Genomic DNA, 24084 nt, shown 5'->3' on the forward strand with positions numbered 1-24084 from the left:
ATGGTGCTCCAAAGAATAAGGTGTCCCCTGCACTATACAAGAAGGGAATTAAAAGGAGGGTCTTCCTTCTTGCTGGCCACCTGGAAGTGACCTTGCATCTCTGAGTAGGTCACCAGAATCAGAATGATGAATTAAAGCTCAGTTACTCTGAAGATCTTTTATTTGACAAAGCCGTGCCCTTTAAGATAAATCTGAAGAAAGAAAATACTTCTCTTACCTTGTCTTTTAGTTTTTCCATCCAGCTTCTCACTAGGGAAAATAAGAGAATAAAATGTAAATAGCCATCTTTTTACTTATATTTCATTAAGTTAATTTTATAACTTATATTTCATGGTATTGAATTAATTTGATGCACTGGTTTCATTATATGAAATACTATGAAAGAGTCAACAGTATTAACATGACAGTAATAGTCTTGTTTTGATTCTCGTTTATTTAAAACTGCAACAGGGGGGCACCTGAGTGGCTCAGTCAGTTGAGCATCCGATTCTTGATTTCCACTCAGGTCATGATCCCAGGGTCATGGGATTGAGCCCCATGTCAGGCTCTGGGGATGAGCATGGAACCTGCTTAAGATTCTCTCTATCTCCCTCTGCCCCTCTCCCCACCTCATGCTCTCTGTCTCTAAAATAAAATTAAAAAAGCAACAGAGAGCATAACCATATCCTTCATATCATCATTAGATGAACAGAGAATATTTTTGTTTGTTAAATGTATTTTTATTACTATTTTTTCTTATTTTTTAAATGTTTTTTTTTTAATTTTTTTAAAATTTATTCATTTTTGAGAGACAGAGAGAGACAGAGCATGAGCAGGGATGGGGCAGAGAGAGAGGGAGACAGAATCTGAAGCAGGCTCCAGGCTCTGAACTGTCTGCACAGAGCCCGACCCGGGGCTCGAACTCACAAACTGCGAGATCATGACCTGAGCCGAAGTCAGATGCTCAACCACTGAGCCACCCAGGTGCCCCATGTTTATTTATTTTTGAGAGAGAGAGAGAGAGTGTGTGTGTGAGTGGGTAGGGTAAAGAGAGGAGACACAGAATCCAAAGCAGGCTCCAGGCTCCAGTCTCCAAGCTGTCAGCACAGAGCCTGATGCAGGGCTTGAACCCACGAATTGTGAAATCATGACCTGAGCCAAAGTTGGACACTTAAGCAACTGAGCCACCCAGGTGGCCATTACTATCGAATGCTTTGGAGGGAGGTCTGGGGAAGGACACAGGAAATCATCTTTATAATATCAAGTTCATCCTTGACTCATGCACCTTGACCCATGATAAAATAAAATATCAAATTTGTGTCTCATCTGACATCTTCTCTTTTACTTTATTCCTCACATCTCTCAGTTTTTAAGCTCAATGGGTATTCTGCACTTGAATCAATGTCCAAGTAAGGTAGGAAGGGGCAGTGGGCAGGCTAGGGCTGCTCAGCACTGGCTCCAGAGAGAAGCATTTGCATTCACAGCTGAAGAAGGAAATTTTGACCAAAGGCAAGAACAGGAAGTATTTCTGAAGCATACACAGCTTGCAAATAGTACCACTCCACAATAACACAATGACTGTAAAAAAAAATAAAAGCCAACAATCTAAAAAAAAAAAAAGCGGGGGGGAGTCTCAGTGTCTCAGTCAGTTGAACAACAGACTGTTGATTTCAGCTCAGGTCATGATCCCAGGGTCATGGAAACAAATCCAGCATCAGGCTCTGCGTGGAGTATCCTTGGGATTCTCTCTCTCTCATTCCCTCTGCCCTTCTCCCTCACTGGTGCATGCTCTCTTAAACAAACAAACAAATAAATAAATAAATAAATAAATAAATAAATAAATAAATAGTAAGGAAGTAAGTAAAAGGCAATAATCAAGTAACAGTCATAAAAGCCACTGAAAAGGACTACATCAAGCAGGAAATGTTAGTAGACCACTATTACAACCATTTGGAAGTACACATGCTGAGAATAGAAGGAGGCATCACTCAAAATGAAGGCATGTGTTAGAATGGCCATGTTGAGGATAGTCCGAAGCTAGCAATGGGGAGAGAGAGATAGAGAGCACACAGGCAAGTGCAAGCAGGGGAGGGGCAGAGAGAGAATCCCAAGCAGGCTCTGCTCAGCACAGAGTCTGGAGGGCCTCAGAGCCACCACAGCGAGATCATGACCTGAGCCGAAATCAAGAGTCAGATGCTCAACCCACTGAGCCACCCAGGGTCCCCCATCCTTACTGCCTTTTAAAGTTATAATAATATTTCAGCTCTGAATAAAAATTCTTTTTTAAAATCATCAAAAAGGAGAAAAGAAGACAAATATTATCAAAGAAATTAGTAAACAGATAAATAAACAAAACCTTTCAAGATTTCCTTACATTTCCTTTCCTCTCCAGGAGCTTCAATAGATAGGAAGGAAAGACACAGAGTGGCAAGCCTAGAAACGGCTGCCAAAAAGTATAGACAAGGGATCGGCAAAGTTTTCTTGTAAAGAATCAAACAGTAAATATTTTAGGCATTGCAGGCCATACAATCTCGGCTGCAACTACTCAACTCTGCTGTGGCCATGTAAAAGCAGTCATAGATGGTACATAAATAAATGAGTTTGGCTATATTCCAATAAATGTTATTTGTGGACACTGACCTTTGAATTTCATGTAATTTTCATATGTCACAAATATCTTTCTTTTGATTTTTTCAACCATATTAAAATGTAAAAGGGGCACCTGGGTGGCTCAGTGAGTTAAGCATCCGACTTCAGCTCAGGTCATGATCTCATAGTCTGTGAGTTCGAGCCCCGCGTCAGGCTCTGTGCTGATAGCTCAGAGCCTGGAGCCTGCTTTGGATTCTGTGTCTCCATCTCTCTCTGCCCCTCCCTACTCATGCTCGGTCTCTCTCTGTCTCAAAAATAAATAAAAAAAATTTTTAAACAATTAAAAATAAAATAAAATAAAATGTAAAAGACTTTCTTTGCTCATAGGTGACGCAAAAATCATTTTTTAAAAAGGTGATAAAAAAAATGCTCATAGGGTAACAGGCTAGACTGGTCAGTTTGCTGACCCCTGATACAGACACGCTTTTACCCAAGAAGTCGGTGTCTCCATTTACTGTCTGACTCTAGTAATAACATATCTGACAGTAATGATGCCAGCTGACATGCGCACACGGCCCGACCCCTTACCGAGCAGGTTCAGATCTAGTGCATCATTTGATCAGCAAACCAATATCAAACATGAGATTCAGGTAAGATTATGCTCAGGGAAAAGATGAGGAAACAGAGACTCCAAGAAGCTAAGAGACTTGTTCATGGTTAACCAGGGAGTTAAGAGTCACTGAAATTCCAACCACTATCTGATTTAACAACCTCAAGGAGTAAGACTTCTTTGCTACCCATTTATTTTGGTGACACCACCACTCTTCTGCTCTCTCAGGTTGAAAATGTGGAGATACCCTGGGTTCTTCTATCTCCTTCAGTCCCTGGCTTCAATCCCTCACGTCAAGATCTTGGCAAGACCTCCTGGGTTTATTCTTCCCTCCTCACTCCTTCTGTCTCAACCAGGATTCCGGCAAAGACAGTGGTGCACAATCAGGATTTGATCAGTCATGGGAAGGCCAAAAGAAGAAAGTGCAGGAACCCCAGGAATGGGACTAAGAGTTAGTGGTTCCATGGAGAAGTGAAGTCAACCACTGCTTCACTGAGTGACTCTGGAGAAATTAATGAACCTCCTGGACCCTCAGTTTCCTCATATGTAGAATGACGATGGTAACCCCTGTCTTGCAAGACTGTTGTGAAGATTAGAAATAACAAGTGCCCCGTGTCTAGTACAGCACCTGGTGTAGAGAAGTAATAAAACAAAAATAAGAAAACTGGGGCAGGAGGGGAGAAAGACAAATGAAACATGACTATTTCAACATGTCTCAACATAAAATTAAATTCAAGCATGAGAATGCTTCCAATTCATTTATTCATTCAGCAAATATTTATTATGCACATTGTGTTGGCCAGGCACTGCGCTCTACACGGGGGTCAGTTAAAAGGCATGGGGTTGGGGGGGGGGGGGGGGGGCGGGGTTGGCTAACTCCAGTGAGGAAAGGAGCAGGCCATCAGGTCTATGAGAAGCGAATGACAAGTAACAGTGCAGGGATGGAGAGGTAAGGCACAGAGCAGGAAAGCCAATTACTGGGACCAAGGCAGAGTGCCAACTCTGAAGCAAGACACTTGGAATCAGGGAATGGGCTGGATATTATATAAAGAGCAAAATAAGAGCGAGGTAGAAAAAGGAAAAAGTTGAGCACCTCGTGGAAGGGGTGAAAAGGGCCATGGGACTACCTGTGGATGGCAGAGTAAGGGCAGCTCGGAGAAGAGGAAAGGGAGGCACAGATCAAGCCAGGGTCTGGTGCACCAACAGACTTTTAAACTATAGGAAGTTCGCTGTCAAGAGAAACAGTTTAACTTACGCCTTATCAAGCCAGGTCTCACTAGTAAACTGTCTCTATATCAGGTTCTTCGTGTAAATTTCAGAGTCCTGCTTTGTATAATTCTCTAAGGCAGCAGTTCTCCACTGGGGGAGGGAAGGCACATCAGAACAGGACATGTGTCTGCATACAGGGAGTTTGAAAGAGCACATTCAATGGATCTGGTTCTTTATGACACAAACTACAAAAAGAAAGCTTGGTCAAATGTTCTTGGCTACTGGGGTCGGTGATACATAGAAGATAATGAGACAGTATTCGGGGAGGCATGGGTCTAAAAAGGTTGAGAAAGACTGTTCTTTAAAATATGCAAGCTTGGTTGTATTTCTCCACCTAAGATCATGAGACCCCTGAGGGTCATGTCTTGTGCTTCTCAGGCATCTGCAAGAGTCTCTCACCTGGTATTGGGCACTCAGGTGCTTAATAAATATTTCTTCCTTCTTTTGGTGAATATATATTGCTTTCAAGTGAGTTCAGAATTTTTGAATAAGTATGACTCTTTTTCATGAGGATTCTGTAAACTGTTTTCAATAAAATGTTCGAGTCAGTGTCAAAATAAATTTTGCATTTATACATTTTAAAACTGAAGGAATGGGGCGCCTGTCAGTCAGTTGAGCAACCAACTTTTGATTTGGGCTCAGATCACGATCTCATGGTTTGTGGGTTCAAGCCCCTCTAGAACCCACACTGCACTGACAGTGTGGAGCCTGCTTGGGATTGTCTGTCTCTCCCTTTCTCTCTACCCCTTCCCCGTTCATCTTCTCTCTCTCTCTCTCTCTCTCTCTCTCTCTTTCTCTCTCTCTCTCAAAATAAACATTAAAAAAAGATTCTCTATCTCTCCCTCCACCTTTCCTGTGTATGTGTGTGCACATGCTCTCCCTAAATAAATAAATAAACTGAAGGAATAAAAATTGATAAGGGAATGCAAAGTCAAGACAAAAAAAATCAGAAAAAGAAAAGATGATTTATAAAGAGGAGAATCAACACTGCAATTTTTTAAATAGAGACACATCACACTGACGAGAGGGGTATGAACTGATACAACTTTTTGGAGATGTGAGGAGGGATTTGCAATCTATATTAAAAGTTTTTTAAAGGTTTAATTTTTTTCATCCAAATTTCCAGTTATCTTAAACAATCAGTGATATGCACAAAAATTTTTGTTAAATGTTATTTACTGTAACATTATTTGTAGTGGAAAAGAACATGTAAACAACATTAATAGCCAACCATAGATAATTGGTTGAAATACTCACAGGAAAACAAAACCTTAGGTTATATCTACAGAGTGGTATATTACACAAAAACTTAAATTATTTAAAGAAGAATACTTGATATGTTACAAATGAAAAAAATAGAGTATATATAACATAAGCCCAAGTTTGTGGATAAAAATATTATGTATATAATTGGGATAATGTACATCTAAGTGTTAAATGAATTCCTCAATGGGTTATAGAATTATGGGTGATTTTCTTTTATTCCCTCAATATTTAGAATTTTCCAAATTATTTATAATTTCTTTTTTTTAATTTTTATTATTATTTTAATACAACGTATTGTCCAGTTGGCTAACATACAGGGTGCTCCTGGTTTTGGGGGTAGATTCCCGTGATTCACCGTTTACATATAACACCCAGGACTCATCCCAACAAGTGCCCTCCTCAATACCCATCACCCATTTTCCCCTCCCCCCTCCCACTTTCCCATCAATCTTCAGTTTGTTCTCTGTATTTAAGAGTCTCTAATAGGTTTACCTCCCTCTCTGTTTGAAACTATTTTTTCCCCTTCCCTTCCCCCATGGCCTTCTGTTAAGTTTTCTCAAATTCTACATGAGTGAAAACGTATGCTATCTGTCTTTCTCTGACTGACTTATTTCACTAAGCATAATACCCTCCAATTTCTTACTACTTTTAAGTTAAAAGAGCCCCAGAAAATTCTGTAGACCTTTGCAAATGGAAGTTAATGCTGGATTGCTGACAGAGATGAGCACAAGAGGTTAGGGCCCTTCCACTCAGATAATTCCTCAGCCCACAACTACAGATCCATTCTAACCTCACTGATTCTAGTTTGTTTTCTTTCTTGAAATTTTATTTAGGGGCACCTGGGTGGCTCAGTCCATTGAGCGACCAACCCTTGATTTCCGCTCAGGTCATGATCCCAGGGTCATGGGATCGAGCCCTGTGTCAGGCTCTGTGCTGAGCATGGAGCCTGCTTAAAATTCTCTCTCTCCCCCTCTGCCCCTCTCCCCTACTTACTCTCTCTAAAATTAAAAAAAAAAGAATAAAGTATAGACTTCTTAAATCACTATGTTGTACGCCTGAAACTAACGTAACATTGTGTATCAACTGTACTTCGGTTAAAGAAAAAAAACGGCAGGTTCTCCCTCCCGTCCACTAGTGTTCTCTCGTGTGTAGCATCCAAGGCAGAGCAATTTGCCCTCTCCTAGCTTATCCAGTGGGAAAAAAAGTGAAGAGGGAGAGAGTAATGAAGAAATTTCAGATAAAATAACATTTCTATGTATCCTATCAATTGTAAGTATGGTTGGTTTTTAACAGACTGCCTGCAAAGTAATTTCCTTTATTTCCAATAACAAAATTTTAGTGGCTACATTTATTCCAGATAGACCCATAAATTCCCTTTCACTAAAGAGGAAAGGGATGGGAGCAAGAGGAGACCCAGGGTTTGTCTGAGCTAATAATTAAGATTTATTGGACACTTCACTAAAAGCTTGCAAGGTAGGTATTATCATCCCCATTTTACAAATGAAGAAAATGAAGCTTAAGTAAAATGCCGCAAGCCACACAGCTAAAAATTGACTGAGCTGGAATCTGAACCCAGACCCTTATGGCTAAAATATATGCCTATTCAGTATGCCAGTGGGTTGCTTTGGGAAGGGGTGTGGCCATGTCAGAGGACACGATAGGGCTATTTCAACTTCTGGAGATAATGGCATACCCAGATTGGGGTGGGACGTGTATCAGCTCACCTATCTGTTATTCTGGCTTGCTCTTTCTCTATTTGCTTCTCCTTGTCTCCTCTCTCTGACAAATGTCCTCCTCTCTCTGCCTCAATGTGTGTCTCCTTCCAACTCTGCCTCTCACTCTGGTTTGTCTCTTTCTTCCCCTTTTTTCTCCTTCTCTGAGTCTGTTGGCCTATATGACTGTTGCTCTCTGTATATATGTCTTCTCTCCCCCACTATTTGTGTGTGTGTGTGTGTGTGTGTGTGTGTGTGTGTGTGTCTTTGTATAAGAATAAATTAGATCTATCTTAGTTCCATCTTAGGTCTATCTTAGCCTGAGAATTTTCCCAACTCAGTCCTGTGTACAGAGTTGCTCTGCATTGGAGAACAACAGCCCTGGTGGCAGAAATCCTGAGATGAAAGTTAAAACCCAGAATGAGCAATGCTGAAGATACTGAGTATGAGATAAGAGTACATGGTAGCACCATGAAAAAAGAAGAATATAGAGAGCAGGAACAGATTCCTGGGGTCATGATAATGATTTTACTCTGACTAGGTGGAGTTTAAAGTATCTGCACAATATCCCTGGGGATGTTTCTGTTGGCAGTTAAGATTTTGGATATGGAGAAACCCAAGCTGAAGACCAGGTTTGGGGTTCACCAGAATGTTCATGAAAGCAGAAGTCCAAAGAGTGAATAAGATCTAAGATCACCCTGGAGTATAAACTGTATATTAGACATGGTTCTCCAGAGAAAGAGAAATATATATATTTCTATCTATAATATAGATAGATATAGACATACACACACACACACACACACACATATATATGTATATATATGTGTATATATATATATATATATACACAGAGAGAGAGAGAGAGAGAGAGAGAGAGAGAGAGAGGGAGAAGAGTGAGTTTATCATAAGAAATTAAGAAACTGGCTTGTGTGGTGATGGAGGCTGATAAGTCCCAAGATCAGATCAGCATGGTGAGTCAGCAAGCTAGAGATCTTGGAGACCTGATGATGTAGTTCTAGTTCAAGAGCTAGAGGCTCAAGATTCAGAAAGAGCTGGTATTTCCATATGAGTCTGAAGGCAGGAAAAACCTATGTCCCAGCCTGAAGGGGACATCAGTCAGGCAGGAAGAATTCTCCCTTGCTCAACAGTCAGCCTTTTTGCTCTATTCAGGCCTTCAGCTGATTGGATGAGGCCACCCTCACTGGGGAGGGTGATCTGCTTTACTCAGTCCATTGATTCAAATGTTAATCTCATCCAGAAACACCCTCACTGATACACCAGAATAATGTTTGGCCAGATGTGTGGGCAGCTCATGGCCTGGTCAGGTTGACCCATAAAATTAACCATCACTGAGTAAGACTGCACAAGACCAAGGTCACAACACCAAGAAATTCCAATATTTAAAGGCCAAGAGAAGGCCAGAGGAAGAGATGAAGGAATAGTCAGAGGAGCTCAGAAACCTGGACTGTTCATACGAAACAACCTAAAACAGCTAGTTTCAAGTGTTTATGAGGACACTTCTCACATTCTATCGATCAAGTCTTTTGTCCAAGTAAAGCCAAGCCCATTGGTGCCCCACAGACCACTTCCTTCCCATGCAGGCCTAAGGGTCTCTCTGCCTGAGGGTATCTTCCAGTCATAGGAGCCCACATGGGGCTAGCCAGAAGCACTGAGGAAATACTGTTCTAGAAGCCATCTTTAATCAATGAGAGCCATGAGTTGGTGAGTATATTAGCTCCCAATTGCAGCTATCACAAATTCAATGGCTTAAAACAACATAAACTTGTTATCTTATACTTCTGGAAGTCAGAAATCCAAAGTCAGTCTCATGGTTAAAGTCAATGTGTTAGCAGGACTGGTTCCTTCTGGAAGCCTTAGGGGAGAACATGTTTCCTTGCCTTTTCCAGCCTCTAGAGGCTGTCCTTAGCTCATGGCCCCTTCCTCCATCTTCAAAGCCACCCGTACGACACTTCAATCTCGCTCTCTCTAAACTCTGCTTCCTTTGTCATATTTTCTTCTCTGACTCTGACCCTCCTACTTCTCTCTTATAAGGACCCTTGTGATAATCTCCCCATCTCTGGTTCCTTAATTCAATCACATTTGCAAAGTACCCTTTGTAAAGGTAACATATTTACAGGTTCTGGGTCTTAGGATGTAGACATCTTGGGAAGGAGCACTATTGTGCCTTCCACATTGGGTAAACTCCCCAGATTTCCTCCCCCCTGAGGTATGTTCCACACAGCTTCTCAAGGATCCCCTAAGAGCAAGGAGCCACAATAATAATCTCCTCATGCACGCCCCCTTTGCTGGCTCTCCAGCCACCCTGTCTCACTTCCTCACTCCCTCGCCATCCTTCCACACCAATCCTCGCACACCAACTCCTTGCACACCAATCCAGACTCAGGGTCTGCTTTTATGGAGAATTCAAACTAAGATCCCAGTCTAGTTCCGCCATCACATAGGTAGGCCTCCCCTATACCACACCAACTTTATTTATTTTGTAAATTAAAACAAACTCTTAAAACGAACAGAAGTAAGGCACAAGAAAGAAAGGCAAGCTGACCAAGTTCAAGGCAGACGCCATCTCCAATGATCTAAACTAATTCTAATGGAAGGGCTCAGGCTACCTGGATTTATAAGATATACTCATTCCATAAAGCATTGTGTAAGATGTACTTCATACCTAGTTCCACTTAGTTCACATTTGATTTTGAATGGGTTATACAGTCTCCTTAATAATGAAATTTTCAAGATCATTTACATCTTTCAATAAGGTGGGAAACTTTATTTTTTGTCAATCAATGAAAAGAAAAATGTATATTCCACCTAAATAAAAAATGCAATGTCAGAACACTGTCCTTTGTTCAAAGCATATGTAACTAAATTTCAATTACAGGGTTTCTACAGTGTCAAGAAATAAATGGAGACCAGCTCTTTTTCTTCCTTGTTATTTCACCATAAGTGTCTCTTGCAGCCCAAGAACAGCAAAGCTTTTTTCCAACTTACCTAACACCTTTAAGAATAATAAAATAAAACTTACTGTTTTAAATATTGTCTGCATGATTTTGTAAAAGTCTTAAGTTTTTCCAGCTACACACTATTCTCTAACGATGCTAAGTTTACCTGTTTTAACAATCACAGAGAAGCTCTATCCATAATCATTTGCTCTTCACATAATTACAGAGAACAGCAAGATTCCGATGAATAGAATGACGTACTTCTTTGCATAGGGCTAAGTGAGCAGCAATCGTGCATCTGAGAAGCATTAATCCTGAAGGCTCTGCACTGAGATTTGGAGACAAGGGTACAAAGAGCCCAAATACCCTAATCTCTACTTTCACATAACATTAAGAATGTCTTTAGTTAACTGCAAGCTGAGGAACAATACTAAATACCTACCAGGAGGATGCAAAGAGAATGTCTTGTAATCATCTGCACATCTTCCCGGGATCACTTAGAAATGCTAACCATACTGATGAACTATAAACTGTATGGCTACCAACTCTAGTGAGGAGAAGGCTGCTATGAACTTCATCCATATGGAAATACATGACGCATAAATGAAGAAAGCACCCCTCCACGTTTGCTTTTTTTTTTTTTCCCAAAAAGAGAAGCATGATATACAACTGCTCACGAGGGAGAAAACAACTTGTCATGCCCCTCCTCTACACCTGATTGAGAGGGAACAAAAAAAGTCACTGGGCTTTGCATGAAACTCCCTTGAAAGTTCTGTTGAGCGTGGAGGTTTCTGATCTATGATTCTATCATTCCACAGCATCAAGTCCATGATCAGGGCACCTGAAATTCTCCCAACTCACTCTTATACTTCTCTCTTCACATTTGTATTATCTGATTTTCAATCCACTGGTGAAAAAGGAAATAGTGTGGTCTTCATACTTCATTTTTTTTCAATATATGAAGTTTATTGTCCAATTGGTTTCCATACAACACCCAGTGCTCATCCCAAAAGGTGCCCTCCTCAATACCCATCACCCACCCTCCCCTCCCTCCCACCCCCCATCAACCCTCAGTTTGTTCTCAGTTTTTAAGAATCTCTTATGCTTTGGCTCTCTTCCACTCTAACCTCTTTTTTTTTTTTCCTTCCCCTCCCCCATGGGTTTCTGTTAAGTTTCTCAGGATCCACATAAGAGTGAAACCATATGGTATCTGTCTTTCTCTGTATGGCTTATTTCACTTAGCATCACACTCTCCAGTTCCATCCATGTTGCTACAAAGGGACATATTTCATTCTTTCTCATTGCCACGTAGTACTCCATTGTGTATATAAACCACAATTTCTTTATCCATTCATCAGTTGATGGACATTTAGGCTCTTTCCATCATTTGGCTATTGTTGAGAGTGCTGCTATAAACATTGGGATACAAGTGCCCCTATGCATCAGCACTCCTGTATCTCTTGGGTAAATTCCTAGCAGTGCTATTGCTGGGTCATAGGGTAGTTCTATTTTTAATTTTTTGAGGAACCTCCACACTGTTTTCCAGAGCAGCTGCACCAGTTTACATTCCCACCAACAGTGCAAGAGGGTTCCCATTTCTCCACATCCTCGCCAGCATCTACAGTCTCCTGATTTGTTCATTTTGGCCACTCTGACTGGCGTGAGGTGATATCTGAGTGTGGTTTTGATTTGTATTTCCCTGATGAGGAGCGACGTTGAGCATCTTTTCATGTGCCTGTTGGCCATCCGGATGTCTTCTTTAGAGAAGTGTCTATTCGTGTTTTCTGCCCATTTCTTCACTGGTTATTTGTTTTTCGGGTGTGGAGTTTGGTGAGCTCTTTATAGATTTTGGATACTAGCCCTTTGTCCGATATGTCATTTGCAAATATCTTTTCCCATTCCGTTGGTTGCCTTTTAGTTTTGTTGGTTGTTTCCTTTGCTGTGCAGAAGCTTTTTATCTTCATAAGGTCCCAGTAGTTCATTTTTGCTTTTAATTCCCTTGCCTTTGGGATGTGTCAAGTAAGAAATTGCTGCGGCTGAGGTCAGAGAGGTCTTTTTCTGCTTTCTCCTCTAGGTCTTTGATGGTTTCCTGTCTCACATTCAGGTCCTTTATCCATTTTGAGTTTATTTTTGTGAATGGTGTGAGAAAGTGGTCTAAAAATATGGAACGCTTCACGAATTTGCGTGTCATCCTTACGCAGGGGCCATGCTAATCTCTGCATCGTTCCAATTTTAGTATATGTGCTGCTGAAGCAAGCACATACTTCATTTTTTTTTAAGAGAGAGGATGGGGAAGGGCAGAGAGAGAGGAAGAGAGAGAATCTTAAGCGGGCTCCATGCCCAGCATGGAGCCCAATGCAGGGCTCGATGTCACGACTGTGAGATCATGACCTGAGCCAAGATCAAGAGTTGGACACCAACTCTGCCAACTGAGCCACCCAGGCACCCCGATACTTAATTTTTAATAGAAAGATTACGGTTTCTGAAGTGCAGTCTCATCAGGCTTCCAGGGCAAAGTCAAGTTTGTATGTGTGTTGCTTGCCAGATCCACTGAATGTAAAATTTCCCATCTCAAGATAGATGTGAGGCATTAGTTACCTAGTGTCCATCAGTCCTGCCTGTAGTCCCCTGTTCTCAAGTTCATGGAAAGTGATAGCCCACTTTAGCTTCATGACAAGGTCCCCACACACCCTTCTCCTCTACATATAAATGTGGGGCTTCCACTGATCAAAAGCTATGGCTCGAGCATAGAGTGAGGCAAAGAGAAGACTAGCCAGTGACCAGGTAACCCTGAAGTCTCATTTTTACCAACGAGTCATCTAAACTTCCTGGCATGATTCTGCTTGGTCAACAAGAAGCTCCCACTTCCCTAGTGCCAAGGTTCGGCCAACAGATGTCGATTAGACATGGGGAGCTGAATGAGTACTAAAGTGGTTTTCAAGGCAGCTTCAAGGTTTGTTCCCAAAAGTTCCACTTACCAGTTCATAACGTGTCACTCCCCATAATAATGGGCAAATACAAAGCTGCACCCTCGAGAGAAATGAAGGCAAATCTTTGGTTAAGAGCACCTGAGCACCACAGTTAATACTCAAAGGAAGAGCTTTTCTTCCATCTTAAATGGATTACTTGGAAAGAAAGTTTCCCTGAGCTCTTGATCCTTCGGAAAAAACCTAAAGGTCTCTCCAAACCACTATAGGACAGTCAGCTGGTGAACAATCTCAGTCCCTACCTTTGCTCCTTCTAAATCTCACAAGCAAACTTTGCACATGCTCCCTGGGAGCAGGTGTTCAACTATACGGAGAAACTTTTTATTAAGGCAGTAGAGCCAATCTCAAAGTCCTCATTGTTTAACCATCTTAGACATACCTCTATTTTGCCGGGTTCTTGAGATTCTAATCCTCCTGTCCATTATGCTTATTTCCTTTCCCTCGTGCTGGACTCTTTCCTTGTGCAAACTGTCATTTGTCACCGGGGCTTGTTTTTCCCTGGGTATCTTGTCCACCCTGCACTGCAGAAGTGTCACTATAGATGAGTAGTTTCTTGTTTGCTTGTGCCAAGGACGCCAGGGGCTTCACCCACCTGGAACCTACCACCTGGCTGTACAGTAATTTCTCAGTTATAGGTTCTTGCATGATGAAGGCAGTCCTTGGGCTTCAGTGTCATTTTTCTCCCCTGACTCAGAGCATCAGGAAGAGTGATATTCCCTTGCTGTTCCCCTGGCTCATGTGGGGGATTTTTCTAGATCCCCTTTCACCAAAGAGGCATTTTTTCCAGAATGCCTCCTTATGCAAAGGTTTTAGTCCCTGCTGCTTCCCTACACCAGTCCAAGGCTTGTCAATTGGCCCCACGTTGGTGCTAAATTCTACCCCTCATCTCAGCTTCTATATGTGGCCCACGCTTCCCCTGGGGTACCGCAGCTCTAGCTCAGGAGGCTACTGTTTGGGATTCAAGCTGCTGCCGGTGGCAACAATGGCTTTCTTTTCAAGCTCAGGTACATATTTAAAATTTTTGTGTTACTTTATGCAGAATTTCTCTGTCTCATACTGCTGGAACTGGACAGGCAGACTCAACTTCTAACCAGATGTTTTTGTTTTTTTATTTATCGAGGTAAAATTCACGTAACCTAAAATTGACCATTTTTTTTTTAATTTTTTTTTTCAACGTTTTTTATTTATTTTTGGGACAGAGAGAGACAGAGCATGAACGGGGGAGGGGCAGAGAGAGAGGGAGACACAGAATCTGAAACAGGCTCCAGGCTCCGAGCCATCAGCCCAGAGCCTGACGCGGGGCTCGAACTCACGGACCGTGAGATCGTGACCTGGCTGAAGTCGGACGCTTAACCGACTGCGCCACCCAGGCGCCCCTAAAATTGACCATTTTAAAGCCTACGCTTCAGTGGCATTCAGCACATTCACGGCGTTTTATAACCATCACCTCTATCTCATTCCAAAATGTTTTTATCACCCCAAAGGAAACCCCGTACCCATTAAACAGTCACTCTCCATTCTTCCCTCCTGCTAAGCCCTAGTAACCACTAATCTCCCTTCTGTGTCTATGGATTTACCTATTCTGGGTATTTCATGTAAATGGAATCCTATATGACCTTTTATATCTGGTTTCTTTTACTTAGCGTGAACGTTTTCGAGGTTCATCCATATTACAGCGTGTATACAGACAACCAACAAGCACATGAAAAGATGCTGAATATCATTAGCCATTAGGGAAATGTAAACCAAAACCACAGGGGACACCACCTCAACAGCCACTAGGAAGGCCATAATGAAAAAAAAAATGGAGAATCACAAGTGTTGGTGAGAGGGTGGAGAAATTAACACCCTGGTCCGTTGCTGGGGGAAATGTAACATTTGCAGCCACTGTGGAAAACGATTTGGTAGTTCCTCAAAAACTTAAACATAAAATTATCATATGACTCAGCAATTCCACCCTTAGGTATATGCCCAAAAGAACTAGTCCTCAAACAAATATGTGTCCATGAATGTTCGTAACAGCCTTATTCACAATAGCCACAAGGTGGAAACAATCCAAGTGTCCCATCAGCGGATGAATGGATAAACAAAACGTGGCGTAGCCGTATGCTGGAGTGTTACCAGCCATAAAATGGACTGAAATACTGACACATGCTACAACATGGATGAACCTTGAAAACATAATGCTAAGTGAAAGAAGACAGACGCACCAGCTGGTGATCGAAGAGGAGGTAAAGAAGCTATCTGGGCCCTCCTGGAAGCTGGGTAGATACCGTACAGAAGGGAAAGGGTGTAATTCATAGTCCATCACACGTACTCAGCTCTTCCTGCCACAGGTCCCATAAAATACCCGCCTACCACACTCCCTAGTAGAACAAACACCCAACATTACATTCAAGCCAGCCTGCCTAGATGACTGCAAAACAGGAGTCCCCTCTTATTAAAACAATTTCCCACTTAAATTATTTATTTCTCTGGAGTAACCATAAAATATTCAAATGCAACTGCCAGACCATAAACAGAAGAGCCAGAAACTCTTACCTAAGTTTCTTATTTGATATGTATTCATTCCATTACAAGAAGAATCCAACGTTTATTAAGTATCTAAATAATACCAGGTACTGTGTCAGAAAATATCTGTAACACCTTGCATATTTATGAATTAAAATAAAGCTTGAAGTTATGTATAAAAGGGAGGAAGAGAAATTGAACTGTATTTTTTCAGCAGACATAATTAAACCCCAAAGCTCTGGGCATCAATTAGACACTTGAAATAAAATCTGATTATCCCAGAGACTCATTTCCAGACGAACACTTTTATGAGTTGCCTAACTGTGCATGGTCCTGAGTTAGCCATCAACCAAAATGGACTTGTTTTTACCTAGTAACAAACAAACCTTGAGCCCATTATGAGTTTCTTCTGAAGAAGCAGCCAGAGATCTTTCGTTTAATTGGCAATATAACCACCTACATTATTAATGATAAGTTTACTTTCCTCTTAATATAGAAGTCTAAAGGCCATCGGTGCTGTAGCAAGTAACAAATGTACACTAAGAACTTACCAAACAACATCCACTTTCTCCGTGGCTCTACATTATCGAGAAATATTTTCCCGAGATTTGTGTGAGGTTTCAGGTTCACACAGAGGCATCTGCAACAGACTTCAGAGAGAACTGCAGCTACTCTGAACACCTTAAGTCTAAGAAAAAGGCTTCCAAGATTTTAATGTGGCTTAGGATAGAGTGACAAAATTCAAGACCCAGTCGTTCCCACAGGGCCAAAAAGAAGTCAAATATAAGGATAACCAGAAGAGTCTTGCTTGATTCTGCTTTCTCCCACCACACGCTTCACAGGAGGCTGCCTTCATTTTCACCCTAGTACCATGAGAGCCTTCACTGGCGTTTTCCAAGCAGTATTTTTGAAAGGCAATCTGATCACATCACCCCCTGCTTAAAACCCCTTCAAAGCTTCCTACTGCCTTTAGGGAAAATCTAAACTTCACGTGGCTTACGAGGTACGCACGATTTCAGTTCTTACAAGTTAAGCGTGCCACACCTCCAAATCTTCACACTTGCTCTAACTTCAGTCTCCACCCCTCTTCTTCCAACCCACCTCTACTCGTCCTTCAGGCTCAGCTGAAAGAGTGCTTTTCAAAGAGGTCTGCTCTGGCCCCTACACTAGGTCCCTCTCCGGGGGACCCAGAGCATCCTGCTGTTCTGTATTGTTAACATGGTAATGCGATCATAATTGTTCTTGTTCCATGACTGCCTTTCATGTTAGTTGATTAAACTGTCTGAGATAGGGGTTGTCTGTCTTGCTTGTTGCCGTGGCTCCAACACCACACAATACCTGGCACGCGGGAGACACTCTTTGTTGAATTAATGAATCATCTTCTACAATAATACATTCTCGTGGGGACTGAGGCTATTGTCCTCATACATTTGGAGCCAGATAAAAGATAACCGAGCTAATATAATTAATATGATCCTACCGAGTACTCTCTGCAGGAGGGGTTCTTAACAATTTTTGAGTGGTGGACCTCTCTGTCAGATGAAGACTATGGATTACCCCTCCTTGGAATAATGCTTATAAATGCATGACAGAAGATATATAGAACTCTAACGAAATAATTATATTCGAATCCCACTATCAAATTATGTTCTAAGTTAGTGATACAATAGTAAATACACCTTTTCACTGTCATTAAATAAAGAGGTCTAGTGGCAGGTCTAGTAACTACCATGATTTCAAAGTAATGATGAGCATAAATAACATATTGAGATTATCCGTGATAACTATAATGTTGATATAAAAATAGCTGTGATACTTATTAGTGAGAAAGACACACAGCTACTGGCATGGCCACTGGCTCCACGCATAATTAAAACACTAAAATTCAGTCAGAAGTTAGCGAAAATAAGAATGTCATTTTTGTCATCCAACTCCATGGACCCCTCAGGAGATCCCTGCAAAAGCCAAATAATTGCACTGCCTGGCTCTCCCGCTGTGGGGGAGTATAGGCTACCTGCCCCCCCCCACACACACACACACCTGGATCCACAACCACATCTGTGCAGTGTCCACGTTTCCCCTGCGTGGCTCCCATATGTTGGTTGAACATGGCAGGGTACCAGTGCAGGTTCATTCCCGTGGGACAGAGGGATCCCCCAGTAGGCAACTTTGCCTCAAGAACTCACAATCAACCTGGCCAAGACATTCTCAGAACTCTCCTTCCTCTCCTCATGTGTCCATTCCCATCTGTCCTTTCCTCCCCTTGTCCTCCTTCCTTCCACCTGTCCTCTCACAGAAGTCAGACTGGCACCGAAAAGTTCATCTGAAAGCTCTCCCAGCCTACACCGCTGCCCTTCCCTTCATCCTTCCCAGGTGTCCTCATGATAAATCTCCTTCACACACAACCCCATCTTGATTCTGCTTCCAAGAAGATCCGAACAAACGCAATCCTCCTTCCCTTTTTTTGTTTTCATTTATTTTGAGAGAGAACAGGAGAGGGGCAAAGAAGGAAAGAGACAGAATCCCAAGCAGGCCCCACACTATCAGCCCAGAGCCCAATTCAGGGCTCAAACTCACAAACCGTGAGATCATGATCTGATCCAAGATCAAGAGTCAGACACTTAACCGACTGAGCTACTCAGGCACCCCATGCAATACCTTTTAATCAAGGAGAAAAGAAAGGCCTATTCAACTGGGTTTACTCAGACCTGATTATTCTGAAAATATCTGGACATTCTACATTTACAATGCTTTACCAATACCTAACACCTGATTGCATAAAAGGGCTTTTCAGAGCATTTTTAAAAAAAAATCTTTCCCATCAACTCTTTGTCATCCAAAGGAAGGCTCACATAGGGTTAAGGCCAAGGACTAGCCTCCCTGAACAGATGACAGTGGCTCATTAAGGAACTTGGAACAGGAACAAGAGAACTGAGAGCTACAGCGACCACAAAGACTTTATTTCAATAAGACGGTTTGAAGATTACACAATGTCAACCCATTAGAATACCCCACCGTCATCCCTGAGAGCCCCTCTGACAAAATCCTATGGGTATGAAGTGAGCACACAGGAGCTCCACATGCACAATAGAGAAGCTAATACACCGGGTGGCCAGCTGTAACTCAGAATCAAAGAGAAGGTGCTGCAGACACAGGATTGTGGCAAGTAAATCTTAATGCGGAAGAGGGAAAAAGAGTGTTTACAGCACAGAGCATCTCCCTTCCCCACTCTCCACCCCTTCCACCAGGGATTTCAGGTATAATAACAACATAAAAGGTAATATTAGAACCAATATTAAAATAAATAGGGAACAGGAACACTCCACAAAAGGGGAAATGTAAATGAGCACAGAAGAATCAAGATGAGAGAAATAAACAAACATGAAGCTTCTAAGAGCTGATGGAGAGAGATGTGCTCGTAACACCTCAAGTGGAAAGCTGGAACACATTTTCTGACTGGGACCTCTTCTGGTGTGTTGGTTAGATTCTACAAGGCCCTTAGAAGAACTCCTACTTCTGGTACATTGTGAGCTAAATCAGTTGTTATGGGCCACCCGGCAGAACTTACCATGACATATAGCATGGTTTCTAAGGTGTAATGCCCTCTGCGTTTCACTTTTGTGGGGGCACTGGGTGGCGCAGTCAGTTAAGCGTCCGACTCTTGATCTCAGCTCAGGTCATGATCTCCCAGGTCATGAGATTGAGCCCTGTGTAGGGTTTCACACTGACCTCTAGGAGCCTGCTTGGGATTCTCTCTCTCTTCCTCTCTCTCTGCTCTCTCCCCCACTGATAGGCTCTCTCCCCACCCCTTAAAGTAAACATAAAAAAATTTTTTTAAGAAAAAAACTCTTTAAGAAAAACACTTTTGGGAAAAGAATTCACTCCAAAATGTAAAATATCCTGTGCTTCCTTATGTAAATAGAAACATGGAGGTAAGGGGTGGATTGCGTCCCCCAAAAGGATATGTCAGACATGTTGATGCCTTAACTGCCAGTACCTCAGAATGTGACTTAATTGGAAATAGGGAGCTTTCAGATGTAATTAGTTAAATTAAAATGAGGTCCTTCTGGAGTAGCATGGGCCCTGAATCCAATACGACTTGTATCCCCATAAGAAGAGAGAGGCACACTGAGAGGAGAGGGCCACGTGAAAACCCAGACAGGCAGGAAGAAGAAAATGGCCATGTGATGACAGGCAGAGATGGGAATGATGCATCTACAGGTCAAGGAACACCAAGGATTCCCCGTAATGCCTGAAACTAGGAGAGGAGCACAGAACACACTTTTCCTCAGAGCCTCAAGAAAAAACCAACTTTGCCAACACCTCGATTTCCATTTCTAGCCCCCAGAAAGCTGAAAGGGTCAATCTCTCTTGTGTTTAGCCACCTTGTTAGTGGAACTTTGTTATGGCGGCCCAGGAAACTGATACAATAAGCTTAGGGCTTCTCCCCCCGACACTTCCCCGTCCAGCCTTCCCGCCTCTGCTACCACCAGGTTACTGATATATAAATCTCATGTTAATGTGCCAGGTTTCATGGGGTTTGAGTCCATGCTGGAGATGGTCCGACACTCTCAGAAACTGGATCCTCGGTAGCAAAACTCAGCCTGCTGATGATGCTAAGGCCCTGAGTCACCTCTTTGTTCCTATGGAACAATTTGCATGCTGAGGCGATCCAGCTCAATTCTGGCCTCAATATATTACATTTTAATGGTACTTTTCTTCCAGGAACACTTACGAAAATTGCCTCATTAATTCTCACTGCTCCCTTGTGCAGCAAGACAGGGACAAGTGTGATTATCTCAATTTTGAAGACAAAGACCCTGAATTCTAAGATCCCAGGACTATGAAGAACATTGAGAGGTCATCAGCCCAGAAAGGCCCAAACTTGTTGCTCAGCGGAATCACCTGACAGCTCAGCAAAAATACAGATTCACAGGCCCAGCCGCCCCAGGACACAGCCCAAGAGTCTTTATTTCTTTTTTTCATGTTTATTTTTGAGAGAGAGAGAGAAAGCAAGCAGGGGAGGGGCAGCAGAGACGGGGGACAGAGGATCTGAAGCAGGCTCCATACTGATAGCACAGATCTAGCCCTGTGTAGGGTTTCATGCTGACATTGAGGAGCCTGCTTGGGATTCTCTCTCTTCCTCTCTCTCTGCCCCCTCCCCCACTGTGGGGCCTGAATTCATGAACCATGAGATCATGACCTGAGCAAAAGCGGGACACTTAACCGACTGAGCCACCCCGGTTCCCCCAAAAGTCTGTATTTCTAAAGTTGCCCACATACCTCCCCCCAGTTTTTTTGTAACCTGACAAACACAGTTTGTGAACTGGCATTTGGGAACCACAGAGAGTCTAGTCTTTCTCAAGTTTGGGGAATATGTGGGCAGACCCTTTTTACAAGATAAAAAGGCTTATGATCCTCAGGTGATAACAAATTGTTTTTATTATAATGTTACTTAAATAAATACCGAAGTCTATATATAAACCCCTAATCCTGGTAGCTCTTTTATATGACTATAAAACTAAAACAAGTTCATAAATTAAATAGAATCCCAATAAAATCCAAAATGACACCGGCAGTCAGTGATTATCACAGAACCAGTCCCTGACAGGTCTGCATGCTCAGGCCACACATGTTGCAGGAGACTATCCTCCTCCACTCTTCTCTCCAAGAACCATGACCGGGCCTGCCCTCCTGCAGCCTGCCTCGATACCATGGTCTTCACTTCCTGAAAACGTGATCATAGGCACAACATAAATGCAGGCTTTCTACTCATAAGCATATTCAGCTATTAGGAGTCATTAAATAATCTAATACAGGCTTACCCTGGGGTGTTCACATTATCATCCAAATGTGAGCACAGGATTTAAAATTTCTTATAGTAAACTTGTGGACCTCCCTTTGATAAATATTGATCTACTCCATTTGCCTTTTCCTGGCAGGGTCAGAATTCAGTGAACATTGACTTCAAATGCTTGGTAATAGTTAACACTATACTATGCTTACTGTATAGCAGACACACACTGTTCTAAGCCTATTACATACACTAACTTCTTTACTCTTCATATTAACCATGTACAGTAGATACAACCATTATTTCCATTGTGCACATGATAGAATTGGGCAAGAGATAGTAAGCAATTTGCCTAAGATCACACAGCTCCTAAGGGGCAGACCCAGGATTTGAACCCAGAAAGTCTGGATCCAGACTCTGTGTTCTTCAACACTAACTGTATATACTTTTCAAGTGAGGTATTTGCATTCCAAGATTTGTAGTAGAGTCTGATTTCTCTCTACTCCCAACAAGTAAGTAGTAATCTGAGTGAATGGATCCAGGTTGGCAAGAGTTGCAGTAACGAGGAGCTTGAATGAGGGGTGGGAAGTTGCATTGCATGGGGACAGGAAAAAGGGGCCTTAGGGACTCAGCAAGCCAAAAAGCCAGGCAACTCACCTAAATAGGCATCCATCCAGAAAAGCGAGGCAGAGTAGAAAAATCTGGGTAGACACCAATAGGAAGAAACCAAGGAAACTGGATGAGTAAACAGGTCTGAAGCAGAGTGAGGCAGAGTGAGCAGAGTTCTGCCTCATCTAGTTTAGAGAAAACTTAGATGTTTTCTCTAAGCAGAAAAGGAAAACATCTGCAGCCTTGGGTATGACAGGGAGGGAGCTGTTACAGTTGCCTACTTAGCTCCAGTAGAATCCTGCAAAAAGGAACCCCAGTCAGCTGAGTATAAACTTACATATGTTGCCTAAGAGGACCCCTCACAAGAAAGATAAAAGTGACACTCAACTCTCTGGAGAATTAAAGTCACAAAAGCTCATCACAGGAAAAATCCAAGGCTTCTTCCTCAAAGACAATTGCATCTTTTATCTTGTCATCTACCAGATCATTAGATGAATTTTGCTCCCTAATACTTCTCACATTCTAAAAATATAAAGACATCAAGCTAGATCAAGTTGGTATAGACTTGATCACAGGTGAAGCAAGATTAAATGATTGCTGTAACTCCAATGAATAGTCTGCTTTTCTAAAACCTTATTTGGACATAATGAATAGGAGCCCTCCTAAAACTGGGTTTGTGTTATAATGATAAAAGTTAGGTGCCCATAAGTAAACCTTTGACTTCATAAATAAGAAAATCAACCCACTGGATTTAGGATCAAAATAGCATTAAACCTCACTGATGAAAGAGAAAAAAACAACAACAACAACGCAAAATCAAAGATCATGCCATTGAGAATAGACGATCTTTCCCGGCTGCAAGATAGACTTGCTTCTGAGCTATAAAAAAATGTCATAATCATAGATACTCACATTTCACATTTTTTTCAAAGAGCCTCTCTCTCTGTCTGTGTCAGCACTAAGTTTTATATTTGATGGTTTCTGCACCACAAGTAGTGTCTATTTTAGGTTACAAAGTAGAAAGGAAGATGTAGGCCCAGAAGAACCAAATGTTTGGAACCTGATAAGCCTACGTAAATTCTGTGTTGACTCATTTCAACAATTTATTGACCTTCTTCTGTGACCAGGTGCTTGCTGGATGGCAGGTACAGAGATGTCAGGACCCAGTTCCTGCCTTCAAGGAGCTTACAATCTCACAGAGAAGACCTAGTGAGAATTAATATGACAAGTGGTTAAGTCCCCACGGTGGCAAAGATGGCTGTCACAAATAATGAATGAAGGCATTCATTAACAAGTATTTTTACTCCTGTGGAAACTCGGGGTGGTGGAGAGGAGTCTCCCTTACCCTGAGGGATTTCGAAATGAATGACTCTGCAACATGAAGTGCCACATAGCAAGCTCACCCTACTAACAACTTAGGCACCTCCACTAGAGCTCAGAATGGGAACAACATTTGCTTTTTTAAGTCACAATTATTGAATCCTGATCCTGAATCGGAGTTTGTTCCTCTTATGATGCAATGTTCCTATGGTTCTGAGAGTGAATGATTCTACCCAGGAGAATTTTTGATAAAGCCTTTTGTATCCACCTAGATTCTCACGCAGAGAATAAAAACAACTGACTGAAACCTGGATTTCTCAGTAATTTGTCTACAGTGCACTTCTCAGGTCCCACAACATGACATTCACCTTTAACTTGTTGGCTTCAAGTGGAGCACTTTCCAGGCAGCCTTAACTTCTGTGCCTTGATTTTCCAACTGGCAAGGCAAATGCTGTGAGTAGAACACTGTCTGACCCTG

At 42.1% G+C, this 24084-nt stretch overlaps 1 protein-coding gene and 1 non-coding gene across 2 annotated transcripts in view; both read right to left on the reverse strand.

The window, feature by feature from the left end:
- The window catches only part of ARMH4 (armadillo like helical domain containing 4), a 132545-nt gene that overhangs the window by 15235 nt on the left and 93226 nt on the right, over positions 1 to 24084 (reverse strand). Inside the window, exon 6 of the mRNA XM_078448212.2 lies at positions 218 to 249. Within this exon, the coding sequence (XP_078304338.2) occupies positions 218 to 249 (32 nt within the window). The remainder of the gene's footprint in view (positions 1 to 217; positions 250 to 24084) is intronic.
- On the reverse strand, positions 12542 to 12645 carry LOC132675091 (U6 spliceosomal RNA). Its single transcript, XR_009608689.1, has one exon. It is a non-coding gene; the product is annotated as a U6 spliceosomal RNA (small nuclear RNA).

The sequence above is a fragment of the Panthera onca genome, chromosome B3 (assembly GCF_046562875.1).
Source record: "Panthera onca isolate mPanOnc1 chromosome B3, mPanOnc1 haplotype 2, whole genome shotgun sequence".
Classification (NCBI taxonomy): Eukaryota; Metazoa; Chordata; class Mammalia; order Carnivora; family Felidae; genus Panthera; species Panthera onca.